This window comes from Rhinopithecus roxellana, chromosome 13, assembly GCF_007565055.1.
Source record: "Rhinopithecus roxellana isolate Shanxi Qingling chromosome 13, ASM756505v1, whole genome shotgun sequence".
NCBI classification, from domain to species: Eukaryota; Metazoa; Chordata; class Mammalia; order Primates; family Cercopithecidae; genus Rhinopithecus; species Rhinopithecus roxellana.
In genome coordinates, this window is record NC_044561.1 from 58,124,425 (window position 1) to 58,142,764 (window position 18,340).

The 18,340-nt window shown below is 45.8% G+C and overlaps 1 protein-coding gene across 18 annotated transcripts in view; it reads left to right on the forward strand.

Moving 5' to 3' along the window:
* The window catches only part of DRICH1 (aspartate rich 1), a 67,781-nt gene that overhangs the window by 38,264 nt on the left and 11,177 nt on the right, over positions 1-18,340 (forward strand). For 6 of the 18 annotated variants that reach the window (XM_030914815.1, XM_030914816.1, XM_030914814.1 and 3 more), the window contains exons 9-13: positions 1,473-1,494; positions 9,720-9,787; positions 12,118-12,139; positions 15,369-15,475; positions 16,838-16,859. In XM_030914815.1, the coding sequence (XP_030770675.1) occupies positions 1,473-1,494; positions 9,720-9,787; positions 12,118-12,139; positions 15,369-15,475; positions 16,838-16,859 (241 nt within the window). The other 12 variants (XM_030914811.1, XM_030914812.1, XM_030914813.1 and 9 more) reach the window with 10 other exon arrangements.

The window sequence follows — 18,340 nt, forward strand, 5'->3', positions numbered from 1 at the left end:
GATCTCCTGACCTCGTGATCTGCCCGTCTCGACCTCCCAAAGTGCTGGGATCACAGGCTTGAGCCACCGCGCCCGGCCTAGGTATTCTTTTTATTGTTGTCTTACTGCATTTTGTTGAAGCCACATGCGTTGCCATCCTAGTCAGCTCAGGGGCTCTTCAAGTATTTGACTTATGACCTAAGTAGCTGGGTAGGCTGATAAGAATAGACAAAGTGAGCTATTCTGCAGGCTAGTGAACTTTCAACTTAGACTAAACTTATTTGTTAAAGTGAGGACAACTAAGCGGGGTGGAAGGGGGACCCAACAAGCAGGCATTGCCCATCCAACCAGGAGCCTAGGATTTCTTCTGTCCTTTGCTGACCTAAACAGGTTCAAGGCACTTTGTCTTACTGTGTGGCTGGGCGCTGTGGCTCACGCTTGTAATCCCAGCACTTTGGGAGGCCGAGGCGGGCAGATCACGAGGTCAGGAGATCGAGACCATCCTGGCTAACATGGTGAAACCCTGTCTCTACTAAAACAAAAAATTAGCCAGGTGTGGTCACGGGCGCCTGTAGTCCCAGCTACTCGGGAGGCTGAGACAGGAGAATGGCGTGAACCCGGGAGGTGGAGCTTGCAGTGAACCGAGATCGTGCCACTGCACTCCAGCCTGGGCAACAGAACGAGACTCCGTCTCAAAAAAAAAAAAAAAAAAAAAATCGACTGCTGTGTCCGGGTGTGGTGGCTCACGCCTGTAATCCCAGCACTTTGGGAGGCCAAGGTGGGCAGATCACAAGATCAGGAGATCGAGACCATCCTGGCCAACATGGTGAAACCCCATCTCCACTAAAAATACAGAAATTAGCTGGGTGTGGTGGCACACGCCTGTAATCCCAGCTACTCGGGAGGCTGAGGCAGGAGAATAGCTTGAACCTGGGAGGTGGAGGTTGCAGTGAGCTGAGATCGCACCACTGCACTCCAGCCTGGTGATAAAGCTAGACTCCATCTCAAAAAGACAAACAACAACAACACCAAACAGACCACTGGATGCATTATTTCCTTCACCTGATTTCTTTCCTTCTCAATTAATTCTGATGTAAGATGAGGCCCATTATGTACAACATACATAATAGTCCTTCTTGGGGTGGAGTTCAGCGGGAATGTCTTCCCATCTCATACATGACGTGCTAGGATGTTTTTAAATCACAACATATATCATCAACTGTAATGCAGAGGCATTTTCCTCCACACCAGTTTTCCTCTTTGAATTAGGCATGTGCGCTTGCCAATCTAAATCAACTTCAAAGAAATTCTGTGGGAAAAGCTCTTGTCTTTTCCACACATGTCCTCTATGCTAGAATGTTTTGTCTTTGACATGGACTCAACCACTGTTTCAAAAGTAGTTTTGTGAAATCATCAGGAGACTAACAGATCTGTGTAAAGGGTGCAGCAGAATTGATCTAATCCTCATGGCATCTTCTTTTGTCTCATTGCAGATTTTACCATCACTTGTCCAGGGTACGTACCTTGAACTAACTCACTTTCTGAGAAACAACCTTGCTGGCTTTAATATATAGAAACCTTAATCTGGGTTTCTGTTAAAAATCTTGGGGGTGTGGTGAGAGGAAATGATTTTGCAAGTGTACAACTATGAGCAGAGGGGCTGTAGAAATGTGTGTGAACCCAGAGGACCAACCAGGAGATTGTTTGTGAGCCAGTGTGTCTTCACCTGGAGTAGGAGAAGTGAGTGCACTTCTCACTGACTTATCCTGATGTTGGTGGCTCTAAAGAGTGGATCCTGTAGAATCTCAGCACCGAAGAGGATACCTTTCCAGGTAGGCAACAGGACTTCAGATGGGATCTAATAAAACAACATTTCCAGGAACCTTCATGTTATACCTGCTGCTTGGGAGGCTGAGGGAGGCTGTAGAAAGAGAAAAAGGAAAAGTAAATATAAGCCGCGTTTGTTATTTTCAGAGTTTAATGTCATCATGGTGAGAAGTACTATGTTTATGGACTTTTGAGTATCCTGTGTTTTCGATCACCTCTTCTTGCTTTATTATTTAAAGATGATTTTTCTGAGAACAACTGCTCTTTTCTGTCTGTGCCACTGTAAAATCTCAGAGCCTTTGGTTTGGGATGCAGTTCTGTCACAGGCAGTTACTTAATCTTGGATATAAAATTCTTCTGCGGTGTGCCCGGATGCTTAGGATAAATGGATCCTCACCTTATGAACTGTTAGGTTTCATGGCAGCACATTCATTTGTCTGTCCTTGCTGTTTTACCTCTGGTATCAAGACATCTCCCTGGGCGTGGAGGACAGAATGAAAATTCACTCTGGGTTCACTGCAGAAGCTCCAATGTCTTGGAAATGGAGGGAGAAGCACAACCGTGAGCACACTGTCAGCATTCCATTTCTTCATTTGAATGAGAATGTGCAGTTTTACCGTCATTTGTGGAAGAGACTTTCCTTTCCCCATTGGGTATTCTTGGCACCTCTGTTGAAGATCAGCTGACTCTGTATGTGTGCATTTAATTCTGGTCTCTCGATTCTATATCTGTGATACTTATGGGTGCCCCCATGCTAGAAGCATGCTGTCTCAGTTTCTCTGTTTTTTATAGATTTCAATCTCATGAATGTGTTTCCTCCAACACTATTCTTTTTCAATGTTACCATGGTTATTTGAGGCATATAAAAATTCCTTAAAGTCTTAGGATTAATGTTTCCATTTCTGCACAGATGTCTGTTGCCAGTTTGATAGCAGTTGTTGTGAGTCTGTAGATCATGTGTGTAGTATTGTGTGTTAGTCAAGTTTACTCTTCCTATCCATGAATACAGGAAGCCTTTCAACTTATTTGTATGATCTTTACTTGAGTCTTTATTTTGACAGCTGATTAGCTAGATTTAACATGACTGAGATAGATTTGTGTTTTCTTTCTTTTTTTTTTTTTTGAGATGGAGTCACTCTGTCACCATACTGGGGTGCAGTGATGTGATCTCCGCACACTGCCACCTGTGCCTCCCAGATTCAAGTGATTCTCCTGCCTTATCCTCCCAAGTAGCTGGGACAACAGGTGCGTGCCACCGCATCCAGCTAATTTTTGTCTTTTTAGTAGAGATGTGGTTTTGCCATGTTGGCCAGGATGGTCTTGTTCTCTTGACCTCATGATCCACCCACCTCAGCCTCCCAAAGTGCTGGGATTACAGGCATGAGCCACTATGCCTGGCCAAATTTGTGGTATCGTATACCAGTATTTTGTATATCTGAATGAATAGGCATCAAAAAAATACTATGTAAGCTAGTTAACCAAAAATCACCCCCGTACTCATGGACATTTTTTCATGAATTTCTTCATTTCTATTGGTATACATTTTCTCATTTCAGTAGATCATGTATATTTGAACCTGGAAACTTATCCTCATGGCAGAAAGTGTTCAGAGTCACATCTCTCAGCTTCACTGGTATAGGTTGCGCAGGCTCTGGGTGCTTGGCCTGTTTGAATGAAGCTTGATCTTTAGGGAATCTCCTCAGGGAGAGTGACACAGAGCTGCTGAAGCCCTTGATCGCAGGGGTCCAAAAGGTTGTGTGCACACACCCTGGTTCCAGAAGAAGACTTACAAGGAGGAAATCATGACTATTTTTTTTTTTTTTTTTTTTTTGAGATGGAGTCTTGCTCTGTCGCCCAGACTGGAGTACAGTGGTGCGATCTCGGCTCACTGCAAGCTCCGCCTCCTGGGTTCACACCATTCTCCTGCCTCAGCTTCCCGAGTAGCTGGGACCACAGGCACCCGCCACCACATCCGGCTAATTTTTTGTATTTTTAGTAGAGACGGGGTTTCACCATGTTAACCAGGATGGTCTCAATCTCCTGACCTTGTGATCCGCCCTCCTCGGCCTCCCAAAGTGCTGGGATTACAGGCATGAGCCACCGTGCCTGGCTGACTATTTTTAATTGTAGCATTTTAATATTTAATTTTTGAACGACCTCTATGAAAAAGAAATTGTGATCAGCTGGGCGCGGTGGCTCATGCCTGTAATCCCAGCACTTTGGGAGGCCGAGGTGAGTGGATGATGAGGTCAGGAGATTGAGACCATCCTGGCTAACATGGTGAAACTGTGTCTCTACTAAAAATACAAAAAAATTAGCCAGGCCTGGTGTTGGGTGCCTGTAGTTCCAGCTACTCAGGAGGCTGAGGCAGGAGAATGGTGTGAACTGGGCAAGCGGAGCTTGCAGTGAGCTGAGATCACACTCCTGCATTTCAGCCTGGGGGACAGAGCAAGACTCTGTCTCAAAAAAAAAAAAAAAAAAAAAAAGAGTGTGTGATCAGTAGAGTAGAGTAATTTGGGTGAAATTGAATCCACTTCACCAATAAATTAAGTAATTAATCCTTTAAAACAGATGCTAAATATAGTACCATCATAATTGGATCCTAGTGTACTGCCATGGTCTTGAATACATTAAGAAAATGCTGTTTGTTTAGAAGACTTTCAAAACATTTGAGAGGGAGGAAGGCACTCTTCCATTGACCCTCAGTGTGCATTTTAGATCCATTTGGGGTAGACTGTTTTGTGTTGCTCCCTGATGCCTCTAGCACAAGGCCAAGGCCTCCATGTCTCATGTCTTTCTTTCTCCCCTTCTCTGCCATCCCTCTTCCACTCAGGGGAATAGTACAGCATCAACTCAGTCCATGCTTGTTAATCAACCACCTCCATATACCACATCCAGCAAAGCTCCCTGAGTGACTCACAGTCACAAACACCCAGGGCACTGATCTTTCCTCTGTGGCCTTCCAGGTTCTTCTGAGGACAATCTGAATTTAATACGCCTACCGCCAAGTGAAATTGGTGATTGGGAAAATGATGATAATGATGAGGATGATGAGGATGTTGATATCATCTCAGGTAAGACCACCTTTCTTTGTCTTCTGAGAAAATGATGGTTTTCTGATGTGAGAAACAAACTCACTAGTCCAAACCCAAAGAATGGACTCAGGAGCTGAAAAATAGAAAAAGTGAGATTTCTTTCCTTTTTTTCTTTTTCTTTTTTCTTTTTTTTTTTTAAGAAGAGTCTAGTTCAGTTGGCAGGCTGCAGTGCAGTGGTGCAATCTCGGCTCTATCTCCTGGGCTCAATGAATTCTCCTGCCTCAGCCTCCTGAGTAGCTGGATTACAGGCATGTGTCCCATGCCTAGCTAATTTTTGTATTCTTAGTAGAAGATGGTGTTTTCAGCATGTTAGCCAGGCTGGTCTCGGAACTCCTGACCCTCAGTAATCTGCCCACCTCAGCTTCCCAAAGTGCTGGGGATTACAGGCATGAGCCACCCCCGGCCGGGCCGAAAGTGAGACTTTTAATGACACAGTGTTTCAAGATGCGGTATCTTATGGGCAGACACACCCAGCACAGTTTCCACAAGGAATTTATCCCCTAGTGTGCAGGCCCCTCCCCTGGTTCCTCATAGGCTGAGTATTATGGGGTCACAATCTTTCCAGGTGTTGCCTATTGATTTTTGGGGAGAGGCTTTAGGTATTTTTCTAGGGTTGTCTTACTGCATTTTGTTGCAGCCCACAATGCATTGCCGTCCTGGTCAGCTGTCGCTGGGCAGGCTGATAAGAAGCAGACAAAGCGAGCTATTTTGCAGTCTAGTAAACTTTCATCTTAATCTTCTTTGGTTGAAGTGAGGGCAACGAAGCGGGGAGGAGGTGGGGCCAATAAGCAGGCATTGCCCTTCCAAGCAGGAGCCTGGCATATCCTATTTCTTCTGTCCTTTGCTGACCTAACCGGTACAAGACACTTTGTGTTAGAAATGGGCTACTGTGTACATTATTTCCCTCACCTGATTTCTTTCCTTCTCAGTTAATTTTGATATAAAAATATGACAAGGCACATTATGTACAACATACACAATTCTCTTTGTGAGGATGGAGTTCGGTCTGAGTTTCTTTTCATCTGATACATGACACACTAGGATGTTTTTGAAGGACAGCATCCATCATCAACTGTATTGCAGAGGGATTTTCCTCCAAACCAATTTTTCTCCTTGGATTAGGCCTTGTGCATTTACCAAGTTAAATCACCTTCAGAGAAATTCTGTGGGAAAAGCTTTTGTCTTTTCCACACATGTCCTCTATGCTAGAATGTTTGGCCTTTGACCTTGACTCACCACTGTTTCACAAGTAGTTTTGTGAAATCATCAGGAGACTAACAGATCTGTGTAAGGGGTGCAGCAGAATTGATCTAATCCTCACGGCATCTTCTTTTGTCTCATTGCAGATTTTCCCATTGCGTGACCAAGGTATGTACCTTGAACTAACTCACTTTCTGAGAAACAAGCTTGCTGGCTTTAATATATAGAAACCTTAATCTGGGTTCCTGTTAAAAGAATTAAGAAATGGCAGATCACGAGGTCAGGAGATCGAGACCATCCTGGCTAACACGGTGAAACCCCGTCTCTACTAAAAAAAAAAATACAAAAACTAGCCGGGCGTGGTGGCGGGTGCCTGTAGTCCCAGCTCCTCGGGAGACTGAGGCAGGAGAATGGCGTAAACCCGGGAGGCGGAGCTTGCAGTGAGCTGAGATCCGGCCACTGCACTCCAGTCCGGGCGACAGAGTGAGACTCCGCCTCAAAAAAAAAAAAAAAAAAAAAAAAGAATGGAGTTTCATCGCTTTCTCTTGTCTTCTCCATCTTTGTACGATGATGGCGGTGACACCAGCAGAAATTGGTGAGGAGGCAGAACAGGAATCAGGTCCCCACTTCTCTGACACAGAGCAGACAGGACACAAGTCAGGACAGACACAGACAGGTCCCAGGCCTGATCTTTCTGGGGCTAGGACAGATGAGTTTTTCTTTTTCACCTCTTCTGGAAGCCACTTGAGGAATAGTCCTTGAGGAGACAGTATTGGCCAAGGGTTGTCTGGCCTAGAAATGTGCTTTTTTTTTTTTTTTTTTTTTTGAGAGGGACCCTCACTGTGTTGCCCAGGCTGGAGTGCAGTGGTGTGATCTCAGTTCACTGCAACGTCCACCTCCCAAGTTCAAGTGATTCTCCTGCCTCAGCCTGTTGAGTAGCTGGAATTACAGGCATGCACCACCACGCCCAGCTAATTTTTGTATTTGCAGTGGAGATGGGGTTTCTCCATGTTGGCCAGGCTGGTCTCAAACTCCTGACATCAGGCGATCCGCCCACCACGGCCCCCCAAAGTGGTGGGATTACACACGTGAGCCACCATGCCTGGCTGACGTGTTTCAACTGGACAGAGCTCCCTAGCACTAATACCAGGGGAGGTGGGGAGGGACACAAGTTCCAGTGCACCAGGAGCCAGCAAAGGGATGGGGACTGATTCCAGAGTCCAGCTCATCCTTGCAACTGTTCTGTGGAATCCACAACACATCAGTTTCCACTTATTTTGTAGAAGGTTTGGAATCTTCAGTGTCAAACTCTATCTGTGTTGTGTCTTCCCACAGGGTGGATAGAGGAACCCTGGCTATGGGCGTTTCCTGCCAGGGCAGTGACTGTGTCTTCCTCATTAATCCTTACCCCAGAGCTCAGTCCTGGGGAGAACATGTTAGGCCCCATGGGCACTGTAGTGAACACATCCCTGGGGTGAGTTCTAGGTCAGCCCTGGGCTGGGATCTAGCGCAGGTGTGGAAATGTTCCCTTCTCAGCCTGTCCAGCCTGTTGAGCCCTACACCAATCCTGGAGCCTGCCCCAGCTTCTGAGTCAGGGTCCCTGGAGATGAGGTTGAGCTCCTGAGGACAGTGAGGTGCCCCTGCCCCTCGGCTTTTGCTTCTCTGATGCTGTCTAGACAGGGAGTGCAGGGCCACGCTCTTCCCCTGTGCACATGCGCCCCCTGCTGGCCTGCCTCTGGACCTGGATGTTGTCCTCATTGTCATCTCCCCAGCCCCACACAGTGACTGGCCCTTGTGCACATGCCTAGGAAGTAACCATAAATGTATGGTAGCAACACAGCTGTAAACCAATTTGCAAGAAAACACCAGGGGAGGGGGTCATGTCTTCCTCATGTCTGGGTCTCCTGTGTCATCTATTGTGGTTGTCAGTCATATATGTGCCTCCTCGTATTTCTTCTTCTTTTTTTTTTTTTTTTTAGAGATGGAGTCTTGCTCTGTCGCCCAGGCTGGAGTGCAGTGGCCAGATCTCAGCTCATTGCAAGCTCCGCCTCCCAGGTTCCCGCCATTCTCCTGCCTTAGCCTCTGGAGTAGCTGGGACTACAGGCGCCCGCCACGTCGCCCGGCTAGTTTTTTGTATTTTTTAGTAGAGACGGGGTTTCATCGTGTTAGCCAGGATGGTCTCGAAATCCTGACCTCGTGATCCGCCCATCTCAGCCTCCCAAAGTGCTGGGATTACAGGCTTGAGCCACCGCGCCTGGCTGCCTCCTCATATTTCAATACATTTAAATATTTACAATTAAAAGTTCAGGACTGGGCATGGTGGCTCACACCTGTAATTCCAGCACTTTAGAAGGCCAGGGCAGGTGGATCACCTGAGGTCAGGAGTTAGAGACCAGGCTGGCCAACATGGTAAAACCCCATCTCTACTAAAAATGCAAAAATTAGCCATGTATGGTGTTGCATGTCTGTCATCCCAGCTACTCAGGAGACTGAGGCAGGAGAATCGCCTGAACCCGGGAGGCGGAGGTTGCAGTGAGCCGAGTTCATGCCATTGTACTCCAGCCTGGGCAGCAAGAGTGAACCTCCATCTCACAACATTGAAAAAAACAAAAACAAAAGCCTCATCACAACAGCCGCCGTGCAATGGCCTGACAGAACGCTCTTTCACATCTGCTGTGAGCCTGACTGAGGGGCCGATTGTTGAACTCCTCTAACTCAAAGCGTGCACATCAAAGTTTGAATCTCAGGGCTGTGAGATTGGAGGTGAGACCTATAATGGGCCAGTGGAAGGAAAAAGTTGAAAGGTGGTTCCTTCAGTTCCTCTTTCTCACTTGAAGGCTGGCAAGTGTGAGCGATGCCTTTCTAGAGACCTCTGACTCCCCAGAGCCCAGGGAGAGTCTGACAACACCGAGGGAAGGACAGAGTGATCTCGTGTAACCCAGTGTGGCCTCACCTGGAGTAGGAGGGTGGGCGAGTTGCTCTCTGGAATAACTTCTTGTGGAGTTTTTGTTTCTAATGATTGGCCAGTGGACACCGTCCATGAGGGCAGCTGCAGTGAGGCAGACCTGCAGGTGGAGAATGATACTCTAGGAGGATCTCTGGGAGCAGTTGGGTGACACCTGTTGCTTTGGAACCTAGGAACAGGGTGAGGAAGTCAGAACCAAAGGAAATATGTGTAGAAGTCTGACTTGTTCCTTTTGTATTTTAATAAGATAGAGGTGAGACAATTAGTGTCCATGGGCTTTGTGTGCTGTAAACATTTTTTTTTTTTAACCATTTTGTAACCATTTTTTTCCTTGCTCTGATTTTAATGATTACCTTTCCCAGAAGACCAGTTTTTCCTTTCTATGTGACAGCAAACATCAAAGCCTTGAGTTTTGATTGGTTAATATCTTCTGGAACTTGGGAATGCAAGAGCCTTATTAGGTCCAGGCACTGACTAAGATGCGAGGTATCTGGTGAGACTCCCTCATGCTCACTACTTGAACATAGTTGTTTCTCTGAGATGGTGTCAGAATCTTCAGTCCCGCGCTCCATATGCCGCATCCAGCAAAGCTCCCTGAGGGACTCACAGTCTCCAACCCCCAGGGCACTGACATTAACTCTGTGTCCTTTTAGGTCCCCCTGAGGACAGCCTGAGTTTAAAATCTCTAACACCAAGTGAGAAACACATTGATGATGTCCAGGTAAGACACCCTTTCTTTGCCTTCTGAGGAAATGTTGCTTTCCTGATGTGAGAAACAAACTCACCCATCCAAATCCAAAGAATGAACTCAGGCCCGCAGAACAGAGAAAGCGAGACTTTTAATGGTGGTCTTGCAACATTGGGTGTCTGAGGGCAGACACACCCAGAACAGTTTCTTTTTTTTTTTTTTCTTTTTTTTTGAGACGGAGTTTTGCTCTGTCGCTCAGGCTGGAATGCAGTGGCATGATGCTGGCTCACCACAACCTCTACCTCCTGGGTTCAAGCAGTTCTCCTGCCTCAGCCTCCTGAGTGGCTGAGATTACAGGCACTTGCCACCACACCCAGCTAATTTTTTTATAGTTTCAGTAGACACAGGGGTTTTACCATGTTGGCCAGGCTGGTTTTGAACTCCTGACCTCAAGTGATCTGCCTGCCTCAGCCTCCCAAAGTGCTAGGATTACATGCGTGAGCTACCACACCCGGTCCCACCCAGAAGAGTTTCAACCACCAATTTATCCCCTAGTGTGCAGGTCCCTCCCCTGGTTCCTCATAGGCTGAGTACTATGAGGTCACAATCTTCCCGGGTGTCACATATTGACTGATGTGTAGGGGCTTTAGGTATTTTTTTTTTTTTTTTTTGAGACAGAGTCTCGCTCTGTCACCCAGGCTGCAGTGCAGTGGCCGGATCTCAGCTCACTGCAAGCTCCGCCTCCCGGGTTTATGCCATTCTCCTGCCTCAACCTCCCGAGTAGCTGGGACTACAGGCGCCCGCCACCTTGCCCGGCTAGTTTTTTGTATTTTTAGTAGAGACGGGGTTTCACCGTGTTAGCCAGGATGGTCTCGATCTCCTGACCTCGTGATCTGCCCGTCTCGACCTCCCAAAGTGCTGGGATCACAGGCTTGAGCCACCGCGCCCGGCCTAGGTATTCTTTTTTATTGTTGTCTTACTGCATTTTGTTGAAGCCACATGCGTTGCCATCCTAGTCAGCTCAGGGGCTCTTCAAGTATTTGACTTATGACCTAAGTAGCTGGGTAGGCTGATAAGAATAGACAAAGTGAGCTATTCTGCAGGCTAGTGAACTTTCAACTTAGACTAAACTTATTTGTTAAAGTGAGGACAACTAAGCGGGGTGGAAGGGGGACCCAACAAGCAGGCATTGCCCATCCAACCAGGAGCCTAGGATTTCTTCTGTCCTTTGCTGACCTAAACAGGTTCAAGGCACTTTGTCTTAAAAATGAACAGCTGTGTGGCTGGGCGCTGTGGCTCACGCTTGTAATCCCAGCACTTTGGGAGGCCGAGGCGGGCAGATCACGAGGTCAGGAGATCGAGACCATCCTGGCTAACATGGTGAAACCCTGTCTCTACTAAAACAAAAAATTAGCCAGGTGTGGTCACGGGCGCCTGTAGTCCCAGCTACTCGGGAGGCTGAGACAGGAGAATGGCGTGAACCCGGGAGGTGGAGCTTGCAGTGAACCGAGATCGCGCCACTGCACTCCAGCCTGGGCAACAGAACGAGACTCCGTCTCAAAAAAAAAAAAAAAAAAAAAATCGACTGCTGTGGTCCGGGTGTGGTGGCTCACGCCTGTAATCCCAGCACTTTGGGAGGCCAAGGTGGGCAGATCACAAGATCAGGAGATCGAGACCATCCTGGCCAACATGGTGAAACCCCATCTCCACTAAAAATACAAAAATTAGCTGGGTGTGGTGGCACACGCCTGTAATCCCAGCTACTCGGGAGGCTGAGGCAGGAGAATAGCTTGAACCTGGGAGGTGGAGGTTGCAGTGAGCTGAGATCGCACCACTGCACTCCAGCCTGGTGATAAAGCTAGACTCCATCTCAAAAAGACAAACAACAACAACAACAACAAACAGACCACTGGATGCATTATTTCCTTCACCTGATTTCTTTGCTTCTCAATTAATTCTGATGTAAGATGAGGCACATTATGTACAACATACATAATAGTCCTTCTTGGGGTGGAGTTCAGCGGGAATGTCTTCCCATGTCATACATGACGTGCTAGGATGTTTTTAAATCACAACATATATCATCAACTGTAATGCGGAGGCATTTTCCTCCACACCAGTTTTCCTCTTTGAATTAGGCATTGTGCGCTTGCCAATCTAAATCAACTTCAAAGAAATTCTGTGGGAAAAGCTCTTGTCTTTTCCACACATGTCCTCTATGCTAGAATGTTTTGTCTTTGACATGGACTCAACCACTGTTTCAAAAGTAGTTTTGTGAAGTCATCAGGAGACTAACAGATCTGTGTAAAGGGTGCAGCAGAATTGATCTAATCCTCATGGCATCTTCTTTTGTCTCATTGCAGATTTTACCATCACTTGTCCAGGGTACGTACCTTGAACTAACTCACTTTCTGAGAAACAACCTTGCTGGCTTTAATATATAGAAACCTTAATCTGGATTCCTGTTAAAAATCTTGGGGGTGTGGTGAGAGGAAATGATTTTGCAAGTGTATAACTGTGAGCAGAGGGGCTGTAGAAATGTGTGTGAACCCAGAGGACCAACCAGGAGATTGTTTGTGAGCCAGTGTGTCTTCACCTGGAGTAGGAGAAGTGAGTGCACTTCTCACTGACTTATCCTGATGTTGGTGGCTCTAAAGAGTGGATTCTGGAGAATCTCAGCACCGAAGAGGATACCTTTCCAGGTAGGCAACAGGACTTCAGATGGGATCTAATAAAACAACATTTCCAGGAACCTTCATGTTATACCTGCTGCTTGGGAGGCTGAGGGAGGCTGTAGAAAGAGAAAAAGGAAAAGTAAATATAAGCCGCGTTTGTTATTTTCAGAGTTTAATGTCATCATGGTGAGAAGTACTATGTTTATGGACTTTTGAGTATCCTGTGTTTTCGATCACCTCTTCTTGCTTTATTATTTAAAGATGATTTTTCTGAGAACAACTGCTCTTTTCTGTCTGTGCCACTGTAAAATCTCAGAGCCTTTGGTTTGGGATGCAGTTCTGTCACAGGCAGTTACTTAATCTTGGATATAAAATTCTTCTGCGGTGTGCCCGGATGCTTAGGATAAATGGATCCTCACCTTATGAACTGTTAGGTTTCATGGCAGCACATTCATCTGTCTGTCCTTGCTGTTTTACCTCTGGTATCAAGACATCTCCCTGGGCGTGGAGGACAGAATGAAAATTCACTCTGGGTTCACTGCAGAAGCTCCAATGTCTTGGAAATGGAGGGAGAAGCACAACCGTGAGCACACTGTCAGCATTCCATTTCTTCATTTGAATGAGAATGTGCAGTTTTACCGTCATTTGTGGAAGAGACTTTCCTTTCCCCATTGGGTATTCTTGGCACCTCTGTTGAAGATCAGCTGACTCTGTATGTGTGCATTTAATTCTGGGCTCTCGATTCTATATGTGTGATACTTATGGGTGCCCCCATGCTAGAAGCATGCTGTCTCAGTTTCTCTGTTTTTTATAGATTTCAATCTCATGAATGTGTTTCCTCCAACACTATTCTTTTTCAATGTTACCATGGTTATTTGAGGCATATAAAAATTCCTTAAAGTCTTAGGATTAATGTTTCCATTTCTGCACAGATGTCTGTTGCCAGTTTGATAGCAGTTGTTGTGAGTCTGTAGATCATGTGTGTAGTATTGTGTGTTAGTCAAGTTTACTCTTCCTATCCATGAATACAGGAAGCCTTTCAACTTATTTGTATGATCTTTACTTGAGTCTTTATTTGACAGCTGATTAGCTAGATTTAACATGACTGAGATAGATTTGTGTTTTCTTTCTTTTTTTTTTTGAGATGGAGTCACTCTGTCACCATACTGGGGTGCAGTGATGTGATCTCCACACACTGCCACCTCTGCCTCCCAGATTCAAGTGATTCTCCTGCCTTATCCTCCCAAGTAGCTGGGACAACAGGTGCGTGCCACCGCATCCAGCTAATTTTTGTCTTTTTAGTAGAGATGTGGTTTTGCCATGTTGGCCAGGATGGTCTTGTTCTCTTGACCTCATGATCCACCCACCTCAGCCTCCCAAAGTGCTGGGATTACAGGCATGAGCCACTATGCCTGGCCAAATTTGTGGTATCGTATACCAGTATTTTGTATATCTGAATGAATAGGCATCAAAAAAATACTATGTAAGCTAGTTAACCAAAAATCACCCCCGTACGCATGGACATTTTTTCATGAATTTCTTCATTTCTATTGGTATATATTTTCTCATTTCAGTAGATCATGTGTATTTGAACCTGGAAACTTTTCCTCATGGCAGAAAGTGTTCAGAGTCACATCTCTCAGCTTCACTGGTATAGGTTGCGCAGGCTCTGGGTGCTTGGCCTGTTTGAATGAAGCTTGATCTTTAGGGAATCTCCTCAGGGAGAGTGACACAGAGCTGCTGAAGCCCTTGATCGCAGGGGTCCAAAAGGTTGTGTGCACACACCCTGGTTCCAGAAGAAGACTTACATGGAGTCTTGCTCTGTCGCCCAGACTGGAGTACAGTGGTGCGATCTCGGCTCACTGCAAGCTCCGCCTCCTGGGTTCACACCATTCTCCTGCCTCAGCTTCCCGAGTAGCTGGGACCACAGGCACCCGCCACCACATCCGGCTAATTTTTTGTATTTTTAGTAGAGACGGGGTTTCACCATGTTAACCAGGATGGTCTCAATCTCCTGACCCTGTGATCCGCCCTCCTCGGCCTCCCAAAGTGCTGGGATTACAGGCATGAGCCACCGTGCCTGGCTGACTATTTTTAATTGTAGCATTTTAATATTTAATTTTTGAACGACCTCTATGAAAAAGAAATTGTGATCAGCTGGGCGCGGTGGCTCATGCCTGTAATCCCAGCACTTTGGGAGGCCGAGGTGAGTGGATGATGAGGTCAGGAGATTGAGACCATCCTGGCTAACATGGTGAAACTGTGTCTCTACTAAAAATACAAAAAAATTAGCCAGGCCTGGTGGTGGGTGCCTGTAGTTCCAGCTACTCAGGAGGCTGAGGCAGGAGAATGGTGTGAACTGGGCAAGCGGAGCTTGCAGTGAGCTGAGATCACGCTCCTGCATTTCAGCCTGGGGGACAGAGCAAGACTCTGTCTCAAAAAAAAAAAAAAAAAAAAAGAGTGTGTGATCAGTAGAGTAGAGTAATTTGGGTGAAATTGAATCCATTTCACCAATAAATTAAGTAATTAATCCTTTAAAACAGATGCTAAATATAGTACCATCATAATTGGATCCTAGTGTACTGCCATGGTCTTGAATACGTTAAGAAAATGCTGTTTGTTTAGAAGACTTTCAAAACATTTGAGAGGGAGGAAGGCACTCTTCCATTGACCCTCAGTGTGCATTTTAGATCCATTTGGGAGTAGACTGTTTTGTGTTGCTCCCTGATGCCTCTAGCACAAGGCCAAGGCCTCCATGTCTCATGTCTTTCTTTCTCCCCTTCTCTGCCATCCCTCTTCCACTCAGGGGAATAGTACAGCATCAACTCAGTCCATGCTTGTTAATCAACCACCTCCATATACCACATCCAGCAAAGCTCCCTGAGTGACTCACAGTCACAAACACCCAGGGCACTGATCTTTCCTCTGTGGCCTTCCAGGTTCTTCTGAGGACAATCTGAATTTAATACGCCTACCGCCAAGTGAAATTGGTGATTGGGAAAATGATGATAATGATGAGGATGATGAGGATGTTGATATCATCCAGGTAAGACCACCTTTCTTTGTCTTCTGAGGAAATGTTGGTTTTCTGATGTGAGAAACAAACTCACTAGTCCAAACCCAAAGAATGGACTCAGGGAGCTGAAAAATAGAAAAAGTGAGATTTTCTTTCCTTTTTTTTCTTTTTCTTTTTCTTTTTTTTTTTAAGAAAGAGTCTAGTTCAGTTGGCCAGGCTGCAGTGCAGTGGTGCAATCTCGGCTCTATCTCCTGGGCTCAATGAATTCTCCTGCCTCAGCCTCCTGAGTAGCTGGGATTACAGGCATGTGTCCCCATGCCTAGCTAATTTTTGTATTCTTAGTAGAGATGGTGTTTCAGCATGTTAGCCAGGCTGGTCTCGAACTCCTGACCTCAGTAATCTGCCCACCTCAGCTTCCCAAAGTGCTGGGATTACAGGCATGAGCCACCCCGCCTGGCCGAAAGTGAGACTTCTAATGACAGTGTTTCAAGATGCGGTATCTTATGGGCAGACACACCCAGCACAGTTTCCACAAGGAATTTATCCCCTAGTGTGCAGGCCCCTCCCCTGGTTCCTCATAGGCTGAGTATTATGGGGTCACAATCTTTCCAGGTGTTGCCTATTGATTTTTGGGGAGAGGCTTTAGGTATTTTTCTAGGGTTGTCTTACTGCATTTTGTTGCAGCCCACAATGCATTGCCGTCCTAGTCAGCTGTCGCTGGGCAGGCTGATAAGAACAGACAAAGCGAGCTATTTTGCAGTCTAGTAAACTTTCATCTTAATCTTCTTTGGTTGAAGTGAGGGCAACGAAGTGGGGAGGAGGTGGGGCCAATAAGCAGGCATTGCCCTTCCAAGCAGGAGCCTGGCATATCCTATTTCTTCTGTCCTTTGCTGACCTAACCGGTACAAGACACTTTGTGTTAGAAATGGGCTACTGTGTACATTATTTCCCTCACCTGATTTCTTTCCTTCTCAATTAATTTTGATATAAAAATATGACAAGGCACATTACGTACAACATACACAATTCTCTTTGTGAGGATGGAGTTCGGTCTGAGTTTCTTTTCATCTAATACATGACACACTAGGATGTTTTTGAAGGACAACATCCATCATCAACTGTATTGCAGAGGGATTTTCCTCCAAACCAATTTTTCTCCTTGGATTAGGCCTTGTGCATTTACCAAGTTAAATCACCTTCAGAGAAATTCTGTGGGAAAAGCTTTTGTCTTTTCCACACATGTCCTCTATGCTAGAATGTTTGGCCTTTGACCTTGACTCACCACTGTTTCACAAGTAGTTTTGTGAAATCATCAGGAGACTAACAGATCTGTGTAAGGGGTGCAGCAGAATTGATCTAATCCTCACGGCATCTTCTTTTGTCTCATTGCAGATTTTCCCATTGCCTGACCAAGGTATGTACCTTGAACTAACTCACTTTCTGAGAAACAAGCTTGCTGGCTTTAATATATAGAAACCTTAATCTGGGTTCCTGTTAAAAATATTGGGGGTTGGCCAGGCACGGTGGCTCAAGCCTGTAATCCCAGCACTTTGGGAGGCCGAGATGGGCAGATCACGAGGTCAGGAGATCGAGACCATCCTGGCTAACACGGTGAAACCCCGTCTCTACTAAAAAATACAAAAAAAAACTAGCCAGGCGTGGTGATGGGCACCTGTAGTCCCAGCTACTCGGGAGGCTGAGGCAGGAGATTGATGTGAACCCGGGAGGTGGATCTTTCAGTGAGCTGAGATCTGGCCACTGCACTCCAGCCTGGGCGACAGAGCAAGACTCTGTCTCAAAAAAAAAAAAAATTGCAGGTGTCGTGAGAGCAAATGATTTTGCAAGTGTATAGCTATGAGCCAGAGGGGCTGTAGAAATGTGTGTGAACCCAGAGGACCAACCAGGAAATTTTGTGTGAGCCAGTGTGTCTTCACCTGGAGTAGGAGAAGTGAGTGCAGCTCTCACTGACTTATCCTGATGTTGGTGGGTCTAAACAGTGGATTCTGGAGACTCTCAGCAGGGAAGAGGATGCCTTTCCAGGTAGGTAAGAAGATTTCAGGTGGGGTCTAATAAAACAGCATTTCCAGGAACCTTCATGTTATACCTGCTGCTTGGCAGGGTTAGGGAGGGTGTAGAAAGAGAAAAAGAAAAGGCAAATATAAGTGAAGTTTGTTATTTTCAGAGTTTAATGTCATCATGGTGAGAAGTGTCATGTTTAAGGGCTTTTGAGTATCCTGTGTTTTGAATCACCTCTTCTTTATCATTTAAAGATGATTTTTCTAGAACACTTGCTCTTTGCTGCCTCTGCCACTGCAAAATTTCAAAACCTTTGGTTTAGGACAGAGTTCTGTCATAGGCAGTTACTTAATGCTGGAGACAAAATTCTTCTGTGATGTGCCCAGATGCATAGGAGAAATTAACCCTCACCTTATGAACTGTTAGGTTTCTTGGCAGCACACTTATTCGTCTGTTTTTCCTGCTTACCTCTGGTATCAAGAGCTCCTCTTGGGCATGAAAGACAGAATGAAAATGCACTCTGGGCTCACTGCAAAAGCTTCAGTATCTTGGAAATGGAGAGAGAAGCACAACCTTGAGCACACTGTCAGCATTCTGTCTTTATTTGAATGAGAACATGCAGTTTTACCATCGTTTGTGGAAAAGGCTGTCCTTTCCCCATTGTGTATTTTTGACACCTTTGTTGAAGATCAGTTTACTGTATATGTGTGCATTCAATTCTGGGCTCTCTATATCTGTGAAACTTAACTTATGGGTGCCCCCTCGCTAGAACCATGCTGTCTGAATTTCTGCATTTTTCTGTATGTGTGGATTTCAATCTCATGAATGTGTATTCTCTAACACTATTTCTTTTTAAACATCATCATGGTTACTTGAGGC